We start from the raw sequence: 12,338 nt of genomic DNA on the forward strand, positions 1-12,338 counted from the left end.
TGATGATATTAAAATTAAACAGTCTAAAAAATTTTAACTCTTTGCCTCAGTTATAGAGTACAACATTCATAAATTACAAAAGAAAAGGAGTACAAATAATAAAATATATTAATTGTTTGTAAAATACAGGATATTTGTTGAATTCTTTAAGACCAATGTAACACTCACAGAAGATTTATAGAAATGAAAGTTAAGAAACAGATCCCCCCCCAAAAAAATGTAACTTGTTTAATCATTAGATCACTTACAATGGGAAAAAAAAGATGTAAAATATATTATACTTGAAGTATAATATATTTTACATTATTATGTCAAGTATAATATATTTTATATCTTTTTTTTTTCCCATTGTAAGTGATCTAATGATTAAACAAGTTACATTTTTTTGGGGGGGGGGGATCTGTTTCTTAACTTTCATTTCTATAAATCTTCTGTGAGTGTTACATTGGTCTCAAAGAATTCAACAAATATTCTGTATTTTTCAACTACTTGTATATAGAGACTGTTGACTTAACATCAATAAGCTTGAATATCTCATAATACAAAAACATTAGGAAGGATCATTATCCACACTAGTTATTGAGGGCTAAATTCATACTAAGGCTAAATCAATACAGATATCATATCTTTTATATTTACAAGTAACAAAACAGTCTATGTCCATATTATTATACAGTATCTCCAAGGAGCCTGAAGACTCATCGTGAGAGAACCAAACTAAATATTTTACACATGAAACCTATCATAACTCCCTTTAAACTCACAACTAATTCTGGTAATCCATTCCATTCATTCACCACTCTCCATACAAAACACCTAGTCTACACATCCTTACTAATCACACTCTTACATAACTTCCATGGATGAACCTAGTTCTCTATTTGTCATACATTGAAAAGTTTCAATTTCATAAAACCCCTTTAATAAATTATAAGTTTCTATCATGTCCCTTTTCCACCTATCAACCAAACTTTATAACCCACATATCTTTAGTCTGTCCTCCAATGGAGCATTTCATAGAACTGTCACCGGCTTGGTCACTCGTCTCTGAATCCTCTCTACCACTTCATGATCCCCAAGTAACCCAGGTGACCAAACATGTGCATTAATAGTCAAGACGTGGCCAAACCATAGTCTTATAAAAATGGATAATAACTTCTATATCTTTACTTGTTAGCATGTTTTTCAACATCCAAGTAATCATATGAGCTATTTTACCAACTTCTGCAATATGCCCTCTGAACTTAAATTCTCTGTCCACCATTATCCCCAAGTCCATAGCCTCATCAATTTTATGCAATCTAGTACCAAGAACATGATACACAATATGCAATCTTTTTAACCCAAAGTGCATAACCATATATTTTGCAACATTAAATTTGCAATCATTATTATTATTATTATTATTATTATTCAGGCCTCCATGGAGTCAAAAGACTCATTGTGGGAGGTCCTTCCTAGGAAACAGTCTATCAAGACTCATTGCAGGAGATCCCTCCTAGGAAACACAAAGTCTATCATACCACTCCTTGAACTCATTGACTGTTCTTGCTCTCACCACTCTATCAGACAATGCATTCCACAGTTCAGCCACCCTCCATGCAAAGAAATTACTCCTCACCCTCTTGCTCACAGCTTCCTTTCGTAACTTCCAGGGATGGCCCTTTGTCATCACTCCTTCCCGCTGTTCAACCAAGTGAAAAAACGCCCCAGTGTCAACCCCATAACCATCTCTCAACAGTTTAAAAGGCTCAATCATATCACCTCTCCTTCTTCTATCCACCAAACTCTGCAGTCCACATTTCCTCAGCTGATCCTAATAACTAACATTGTACAGTCCTGAAACCATTTTTGTTCCCTTTTTTTCTGTACCCTTTCCAGTTAATTTATCCCCTTCAAATCCTGGGGACCAAATTTGAGAACAATAGTCCAAATGCGGTCTGATCAGGGTCTTATACAACGGAATGTTAACTCTTTTATCTCTATAGGTCAGAGTCCTTCTCAGTATTGCAGCAACCTTTGCAATATGCTCCCTGAATTTCAGTTTGCTATCAATCATCACTCCCAGATCTCTTGTCTCCCCTACTACCTCCAGTACAGCTCCTCCAATCGAGTATGCAGCCTCCCATCAATGGATCCCAAATTTCAAGACTTTACATTTTGCTTCATTAAACTAAACCCCCATTCATTTGCCCATCTGTCTGGTTTATTCAAATCCTCTTGCAGGGCTACCACAACTGCACTATTACTAATAACCTTTCCCAGCTTCACATCATCTGCAAACAACTGAACATCCCCATCCCCCTGCAATCCACTGAAAATGTCATTGATATAAAGGTTAAACAATATAGGTCCGAGTACTGAGCCCTGTGGGACCCCACTTGTAACCTTCTGCCTCTTTGAAACTGCCCCAACATACACGACTCTCTGATACCTATCGGACAGCCAATCTTGAATCCAGTTGACCAACCTGACATCCAAACCCATGTGTTGCAACTTAAATATCAGCTTATCATGTGGCATCAAGTCAAATTCCTTTGCTAAATCCAAGAAAATGGCATTATATGCCTTTCCCTCATCAACTGCTCTTGTAACTTTATTATAAAAGGCTAGCATATTACTAAAACAAGAGTGCTCCTTAACAAATCCATGTTGACTCACACAGATAACATTACCTTCTTCTGCACAATGCTGTATACGGTCCCTCATTAATTTCTCCAAGATCTTAACAACTGTTGATGACACACAAACTGACCTATAATTGGACACTTCCAGTCTGCTACTGCCCTTATGCATTGGCACTATCTTACCTTCCTTTCATTCCCTGGGCACCTTTCCTGTAGCGAAACTTTCATTGAAAAGCCAGGTCAAAGGAGCTGTCATTTCTTGAGCACATTCTCTCAAAAGTCTTGGTGAAATACCATCCAGTCCCACAGTTCTACTGACATCCAGAGTACTCAATATTTGGAACACACTCTCCTCCTGCACCTCTAAACCTCGAACCTGCCCTATCCCTCTAGTATTAAAATATACTCCTCCAAGATGAAATACTCCAATAAAGTGTTCATTGAACAATTCCGCTATGTCCTCTGCATCAGCCCACAATGCTAATTTATTTAAATAAATTGATAAATGTGATTCAATATATATGCATCACATTTATCAACTATTGCTCTCCCCAATTTTGCACCATCAGCAAACAACTGAATATCCCCTCTTAAATCTTTCCCTGTATCATTGATATGCAAATTAAGGAATAGTGATCCTAGTACAGAACCCTGAGTTACTCCACTAGTCACCCCTCATTCTCCTAGATTCCATCCACTCCACCATATGCTACTCTCTGGTGTCTGTCTCTCAACCACCCACCCTATCCATGCAAGAGTTTTATATCCATTTCTAATTGCTCCAATTTTGTAAGTTTTCCATGTGATATTATGTCAGATGCCTTTGCCAAGTCCAGTAGTATCACGGTATAGCCATTTTATTTATCCAGTTCTTCTCACTTTATTATGAAATGCAAATAAATTACTAAGACAGGATTTACCTATACAATGCTGTGCTGCCAACTATAAGATATTGCATCGCTCCGACCCCACTTTAACAACCACTCCTAATATCAGGGGTCAGTTTTGGTGGCATTGTTGTTCAATTTGTATGTTAATGATATTGGGATGGGTTTAACTAATGATATGCAGCTGTTTGCATATCATTAGTCAAATGTTACAAGAGGACTTGAATAGATTGCATGAATGGGCAGTGTAAAATTTTTATATATATATATTTATTTATGATGTATAATGAGTATGTATTTATTTGTTGATTGTGTTTACTCCTCTATGATCTTATATCCTTTCCTTGAATCTTGGCTTATGTTATATTATTTTTATTTTTTACTTGTTATTTCTTCAACTCTAAAATTTTGTCTTATACAATTCTTACAGACTCTACCGTTATTGTTACCTCTATCCCTTGGCCGCCATTAGTGTATTGCTCACGTGTGCAAAACTTGATAGACAAAGGAAATGCCTCTAGCTAGAGCCAATTTCTTTGTTAGAATACTAGTGTTAACCCTGTTTCAAATTTCGGCAAATTTATTTGTTTACTCTGAGCCACCAAAATTCTATAGATAAGAGAAATTTCTTTATCTAAGAGCAAACACACCTAGTATGGCACATGATCCTGTATCCAAACACAATAATCTAATATATTCTTATTTTGCACTGCAGTCGTGACTATCCCCAATAATTTTTTGCATAGGTTCTCTTTATGAGTGGTGCATTGAGATTAGTGATCAGGTAAGTTATTTGGTTGACAAGAAAAATTTTATTCATTACTAATAAAGCAAGTTACAATTATCTTTATAGACACTAACTTAACTAATGTTGGTATGAATGGTAAAATAAGTTAACTCGACGTAACATGGACATTCTAGTTCCCTTACAACATGAAATGCTATCTGTTACTATTAAAATGGGATGTCCTTCTAATTACTTAACCCCTAGATTATATTTTATTATTATTTGACACTTCCAGGGAGTCCAAAGACTCATCGGGGAGAGTGTGCCAACAGCATTGAATGATTGGTCCCCTTCCAACTACTGACCACGCTCAAACTTACTTATCTGAACCATTAGTAGCAATTATTTTCACACAATTAATGGTTCATGAACTACCCAACAATGACAAACTAAAATATTTTTCACACTGCACTTTTCCAAGTTTTCTGACTCAGATCAATCATTCCCTATTCATGGTTCAACTCCTAAAGTCCTACAACACTTCATGAACCACAATTCTAATTAGTCCCTTTTACCATCACAATCTAACTTTCTTTGTATACAAAATTTTGAAAAAAGTTCTTACTTTACCTAGGTGTCAGGATCTCATTGGCTTATACTTGCAATCATCAATTGGAATTATACGGCTCACATTTTCTTCATCTGGTCCCTTTTCAACAAGGTTACCTGGCTGATACGTTCCTTAGGTTCTTGCTTCTGGAAGGTAGATATCCAAATACGATCACGATTTGTTGCCTATGATGTTCATGAAGCACTGCTGCCGATGTTGGTCCACGAGGTTCCACATTTTCTTCTCAGCCCACGCTGACCTTCTGCTACACCGAGACCTATACGCACGTTGGCATTCTACTTGGCCACATAGCTGCTCTCATTCATCTCACCCCGACCTCACTGGAACTTTCTTTCTCCAGGAATGACCGAAACAGATCTGAGGCAAAAACCAAAAGACAAAAGCTTTGTTTTTTTTTGTCGCCAGAAACTATATACTCCCTCGATGACCTACACATGGCACCTCAATTCCTCTGCACTCCATTCCGACACTTTTCATTCTTGTCCATGAGAGAACCCCCCGCGCGTGCAACATAGACCCTTGCATACGTGATGGCCTCAGGTCATGATTTAATCTTCTCATCTTGTCTGGGATTTTAGCCTAATGTTCACATACTAACTACTAACACATATTTCACCCATTCCTAAATTGCTCCCTTTTTTTTTTTTTTCTTTATAAGACATTTGACAATACAATATTCAGCAATCATTATCATTTCATTTACATTCAATTTCCTTTTATTAATATACAAGTATTACATCGAGAATTTAGATACTTGTTAAATCTGAATGAAAGGTAATACATTATAAATTCTCTTTCATTCAAGATTTAACAGCAGGTAAGTGGGACTATCAGTTCAATGTTGCAAAGTGTAAGGTTTTGAGATTTGGTAAGCAACGATGGAATGCATTTGATGTGGAAACTTTAATGGAAGTAGAGGAGATGAGAGAAAGATCTAGGAGTAATGGTAGACAAGGACCTGAAATTCAGGGGCCACATTGCAAAGTTGTGAAGACATCATATTGGATAATGGCAATGATGTGGAGGACCCTGCATGTCAGGGTACTCCACAGGTTACCTCTTTTATAACAATATTATTCATTTTCATCATTTTCATCATCATTTCTTGAATACATATCTCAAATTTTATTAGCTTCATTCCGCATTCATTTCATCTCTTTCCTCATCCTAAACCAATTCAACTTTCAAATCTTGTGTCACATTTTCACTCTCATTTACTCTCTCAATTTTGTTGCCAGCCATACATACTTGTTTACAATCAACACCACTTGCAAACCTATCTTTAACTACGCTTTGTTTTTAAACTTCTGCTACATTCGCATCACTTTCATCCTTCTTACCATTGATTGTTTTTTAAAACTTTTTTACCATTTTTTCGCTGCTCTTTTACACCATCCTTTTCTATCAGATGAGCACTCACCCTCTTCACAGCATTCTTGCTATTAACACTTTTTAATTAATTAATTTATTTTCAATTTAATTAATTTATTTATTTTTAATTTAATTAATTAATTTGTTTTTAATTTAATTAATTAATTTGTTTTTAATTTAATTAATTAATTATTTTTTTAATTTAATTAATTTATTTATTTTTAATTTAATTAATTTATGTATTTTTAATTTAATTAAGTAATTAATTTTTTTTAATTTAATTAATTTATTTATTTTTAATTTAATTAATTTATTTATTCTTAACTTAATTATTTTCATTATGAAATTAAATTTTATCATTAATTATTTTAATTAATTTATTACACTTTTATTAATTGATTTAACTTTCATTGTAGTTGAAGGACTCTGTACATCAGATGCTGACTGTGGACCTGGGAAAATCTGTATTCGTGGAAAGTGTGAAGGTAATCTAATTTTTTTATTTATTTATGATTTTGATAATTAGATATAAGTAAAAGTTGCAAACTTAAATATGTTTTATTGATTTTTTTTGTTTTTGTTTTGACTCTCTTTTGTCAAAAAATCAAGGCCATTAATGAGAAAATAAATGATAAATGGAAATCTAACTAAATGCAGCGGTATATTCTTATTTCTCTGATGTGTACTGGCAAGGGGCGTACAGGATACTATAATAGTAATACATAATTAAGTTTATATTATTGCTGTCTTCCCCATCAGCCATTTACTTCCAGATTAATCTGTTCTCTAATTAGAAGAAACACATGTATAAACCACAGTGAAAATTATTTAATTGTAAATATTTCATCCTAAGTATCACAACTAATTCTGGTATTTAAACAAAAATTAGGAATAACATACAGTTAGGCCGCATGATTACAATAGAATCTCATGAAAACATGCATAACGTGCTAAAGTAGTACAAAAAAAAAAAAAAAAAAAAAAACGTTACTTATTTAACACAGTTTTGTATGATAATTTCTCATACTTTAGGAATAGTAAGAACGTCGTTGCGGTTTAGGTTTGGTCTGTGTAGTAGGGCTTCAGAACTTTCTTTGTATAAACGTTCATATTTAAATATAGATCTATGTAAAAGTTTAGCCTTTTCCCAATGGATCCTATGGTTTGGATTTTCAATTCCATGTTGAGAGAGGCCAGATTTCTGTGGTTTAAGAAGACGAATGTGGTCTTGATGTTCCGAGATGCGTTTCCGAACAGACCTACCCGTCTGTCCAAAGTAAGATAATTTGCACGAGCATGGAATCTCATAAACACCAGGTAACATCAAGGGTGAGAATTTGTCCTTAGGAGAAGGTAATAAGTTGTAAATTTGGTTGATAGGTTTGTAAGTAGTGGCAAAATTGTATTTCTTCATAATTTTAGAAAGACATTCTGAGATGCCTTTAATGTAAGGTATGGGAATCCTATGCACTTCTTCCTGTCTGGTTTGATGTGTGCAGAAGTGACTGATGCTTTTTTGAGTTCTTTTGGGATTATATCCATTTAGGATGGCTGTATTTTTGATAACTTCTAATTCTTGGTTTAAAGATTCTTCAGAGGAGCAGAATTTGTGTGCTCTGGAAACTAGTGATTTAATAATGCCAGATTTCTGAGATGGATGATGAGCAGAAGAATTGTGAATGTAGTGACCTGAGAATGTAGGCTTGCGAAAGACGGAAGTGGCGATGGAACCGTCTTCTTTTCTTTTGATGTGTAAATCCAAAAAAGAGATACCCTGTGGAGATTCTTTTTCTAACGTAAAGTTGATGCGATGATGAAGAAGGTTAATTTTATCTAGAAACAGTTGTAATTCAGGTTCGGGATGATTCCATACTGCAAATACGTTTTTTTTTTTGTACTACTTTAGCACGTTATGCACGTTTTCATGAGATTCTATTGTAATCATGTGCCCTAACTGTATGTTATTCCTAATTTTTGTTTAAATACTGTACTGATGATGTCCTAAGATACTTAGGATGAAATATTTACAATTAAATAATTTTCACTGTGGTTTATACGTGTGTTTCTTCTAATTATGAACGCACCACAGGTTTCGTTATTTAAAAAAATCTGTTCTCTATCACTATTGTGGTAAATAACAGTTTGGTAAATAACTTTCTTATACTTTATTTTACATTAAACTATCTTCCTTTATAATGCTTCAATTCCAATTGCTGACTTATTCCAATTGCTTAAGTCAGCAATTGGAATAAGTATAAGGTGTATAATTGCTTTTATAATGTCCCATTTACACTATATAACTGTAATATTACAGATTTTCTCTTGGCACATTATCATATGCCTTTTCCAGATCTACAAAACTTAAAATACAAATCCTTATATTATTTATTATATTTATTATATGAATTAGACAGTGTAGCTACTACATAATTCAGAAAACTTTTATACTGCCATATTTGAGTATTTCTGATTGAATATTGTTGTTCTGTCTGCCCTCTCTCAAGCTAATCCTTTCTCATTTTTGGTTTCTGATGATTATTTTATTCACTTAAAAATTAAACCTCTTCTTATCCTCCTTCCAAATGTTATTAAATCATTATAATATATGACATGCTTAATTTAAGGATGCACAAAAACAGCCAATGTAAAAGTATTAAAAATGATTATATATTGTGTATGATTATACTCCTTATTCAGTTTTTTTTGAGAAAGGAACTAATGTTAAGAGCAATTTATTATTTTAGGAAATGAATGTTGATACATCATAAAAAATTTTCCTTTTGACATAAATGATATTTTGTCAATTTTATTTGTTTTTAAATTCTTTATCCATTTTTTATTGTTTCTGTTTTTATATATACTATTCTAAAATATTAAAAAAAAATCCAGAGTTTCTGGTGGATAAACACTTATAACTTTTATTCTTTTAATAGAGGATGTAGAATGCCGCCATGATGATGAATGTTTACTTGGTCATCTTTGTCAGCAAAACAAATGTTTTGGTATGTCACATTAATTATATCCTGTTTAAAAAATTAATGAATATGCGTTTATTTCAGTTTTAAACTTGTTTTATTTGATGAATCTACATACATAAATTTGATGAATTTACATACATACGTAAATTTAATAATAATTTACGTACTAAATTATTATTAAATTAAATGTAATACCTTAAAAATATTATCTTGAGATAAACACAAATAAAATAGAGGCAAACTGATCTGTTTTATATCAAGAAATCTCTTTGCACTAATGGTAAATACATAATATGGCACGTTGCCAGCTCTCCTCAAATGAAGTAACTGTGTGCATCTCTCTTGTTTTAATGAGTAGAGTATATACATAAATTATGTAAAAAAAATAAAGTGTTTAATATAAAATTTTAATATATAATTTTATTGTTATTAACATTATTTTAATAATAAGATTTATTATATATTTCATGATGAATATCTTATCATATCTTCAGAGGGAACAGACAACAACTGGAATGATAATAGAACACTAAAGATATTCATCATGAAATATGAATGTTTTTATATTTTAAGTATTTTCATTTTTCCTTATAATGTACGTGTTAAGTCCATTCATTATCTCTGTTAATTAAGATTGCATTAAGAATCAGAAATCTTTAATGCCTACTGGTATTAATTATGCAGGAGATCTAAATCTCCTGGACTATTGTAATTATTAGTTGATTACCTGTTTTTTACTTAATATTTCATTGACGTCACAGATGTTGTGCAAGTTAATATGAAGATATACATTTACTGGTCTTGTTGGAAAAATATTACTACCTGACCAGTAACTAATTTATCGTTTCTAGATGCTACTGCCAGAAACTACAAATAAGTTGTTTCACATTAGAACTTATTAGAACTGTGAACAATGATTCATGTGATGTGAGAATTTAGTTGAATCTATTAGGTTAATCTACTCAATGATAAATGCATCAAGTTGTAGTGTAATCAATTTCAGAAAGCAAGCAGTACTGAAAAATGTAAATTTACAGAATGCTGAAGAACATTAAAGTTCCATAACCTGAGAAGTCAGGTAGAAAGCAGCCAACTTCCTGGTTACCATGTAGATCTGACCTTACACTATGTTTCTTTCTTCTTCTTCTTTTTTTACATAAAGGATAAAGTGCACTCATCACAAATGATTTAATATTAAGAATAGTAGGGTAAATATTAAGAATAGTGATCAGAGCTTATTCTACCTTTACCACGAGTTGCCTTGACTTGCACTACCTGCAGGGTCAGCTGGACTTGCAACACTTGCAGGTGCAAACTTGACTGACTTGTCTGTTTGCTTACTTGGGAAATGGAGTAAAAAACAGGTTTATATTTAAAATAGCTTGGTATCTTTAACATATATTATACCCAAGGTAAAAAACTCTCTACGTCTATCTCTCATCCTGAGATTTTTATTTAATAAGGTCAAAGTACCTTATGGTAACTTGTTTTGGTAAAATATTTATAAGCTCTGTATTACTTAAAACTTAGTATTTCTTAGCCTGGCTCCCACTGATAAGACCTCAATAAAGGTCGAAACTAGTCTGGGTAGTGGCCCCTTGCCTTTAATACATAGCATCATACATCTTATCCAGGAGATGTGCTTTGCATTAAGGGTAAATATTAAGAATAGTGATCAGAGCTTATTCTACCTTTACCACGAGTTGCCTTGACTTGCACTACCTGCAGTGTCAGTTAGACTTGCAACGCTTGCAGGTGCAAACTTGACTGATTTATCTGTTTGCTTACTTTGAAAATGGAGTAAAAAACCTGGTTTATATTTAAAATAGCCTGGTATCTTTAACACATATATATATATATAAATAAAATTAAAATATAAAATATAATAAAAAATTTTAAAAAAATGGTTTTTGATCTCTGGAATATTGAAATATGAAGAAAGGTTGAGATGATGAAAATTGCAGTCTAGTGAATAGGAGGAAGAGCATGAAAGTTTATTTTTCATTTGGTTAGACTGTAATAAATTTAGTTTAATCCTTTATCCAAGTGTGAGCAAACAAAGTTTTCCCCTGAAAATATCTTCAGGACTGAATATGGTGTTGTACTACCTTACTGGGAAAAGGTAGTACAACACTGGGTAACTCGTAGCAAAGGTGGACCAAGCTAACATCGCTCCTATCCCAGTATCTCCCATAATGCAAAACACATCTCCTTGCGGATATGTATGATGTTATGCATTAAGGGATTGGCCACTACCAGACTAGTTTCGACCTTTATTGAGGTCTCTTCAGTGGGAGCCAGGACCAGACGTGGAGATACCAGGCAGAAGCAATAGCGAGGTCATCCTTACCTATAGGAGTTGCCAAAAGGTGTGCCACCTTTTTTATTAAATTACTGTGGATTTAGAGAAAGATGTTGAAAGTTTATTTTTCACTTGGTTAGACTATAATAAATTTAGTTTAATCCTTTATCCAAGTGTGAGCAAACAAAGTTTGTGCCTGAAAATATTTTCAGGACTGGGGTAAGGTGGTACAACACCAGACAACTCATTGCAAAGGCAGAGCAAGCTAACATCACTCCTATCCCAGTATCTCCCATAACACAAAACACATCTCCTTGAGGATATGTATAATGTTATGCATTAAAGGATTGGCCACTACCCAGACTAGTTTCGACCTCTATTGAGGTGTATTTAAGTAAAGACCTCTCTAAAAATTAGACGATCCTGAAAGATCACCTACCTCAGCTTTGTTCCACTCATTGACAGGCTCACCCCGTCACCAAGAAGAACTCCTCAGCGTTGGCTCTACCCAGTGGCAAGCTCACCCTACCTTATTGAGGTCTCTTCAGTGGGAGCCAGGCCCAGAGGTGGAGATACCAGGCAAAAGCAATAGCGAGGTCATCCTTACCTATAGGAGTGACAAAAGGTGTGCCACCTTTTTTATTAAATTACTCTGGATTTAGAGAAAGATGTTGAAAGTTTATTTTTCACTTAGTTAGACTATAATAAATTTAGTTTAATCCTTTATCCAAGTGTGAGAAACAACATTTGCACCTGAAAATATCTTCAGGACAGAATATGGTGTTGTACTACTCACACTTGGATAAAGGATTAAA

At 33.5% G+C, this 12,338-nt stretch overlaps 1 protein-coding gene across 1 annotated transcript in view; it reads left to right on the forward strand.

The window, feature by feature from the left end:
* Positions 1-12,338, forward strand: part of LOC150101923 (uncharacterized) — a 1,001,066-nt gene that overhangs the window by 743,224 nt on the left and 245,504 nt on the right. The window contains exons 105-106 of the mRNA XM_090399931.1: positions 6,660-6,728; positions 9,177-9,245. Coding sequence (XP_090256057.1) covers positions 6,660-6,728; positions 9,177-9,245 — 138 coding nt within the window. The remainder of the gene's footprint in view (positions 1-6,659; positions 6,729-9,176; positions 9,246-12,338) is intronic.

The sequence above is a fragment of the Typopeltis vanoorti genome, chromosome 11 (genome assembly GCF_054136105.1).
Source record: "Typopeltis vanoorti isolate ZY-2024b chromosome 11, IOZ_Tvanoo_1.0, whole genome shotgun sequence".
In the NCBI taxonomy this organism is placed as follows: domain Eukaryota; kingdom Metazoa; phylum Arthropoda; class Arachnida; order Uropygi; family Thelyphonidae; genus Typopeltis; species Typopeltis vanoorti.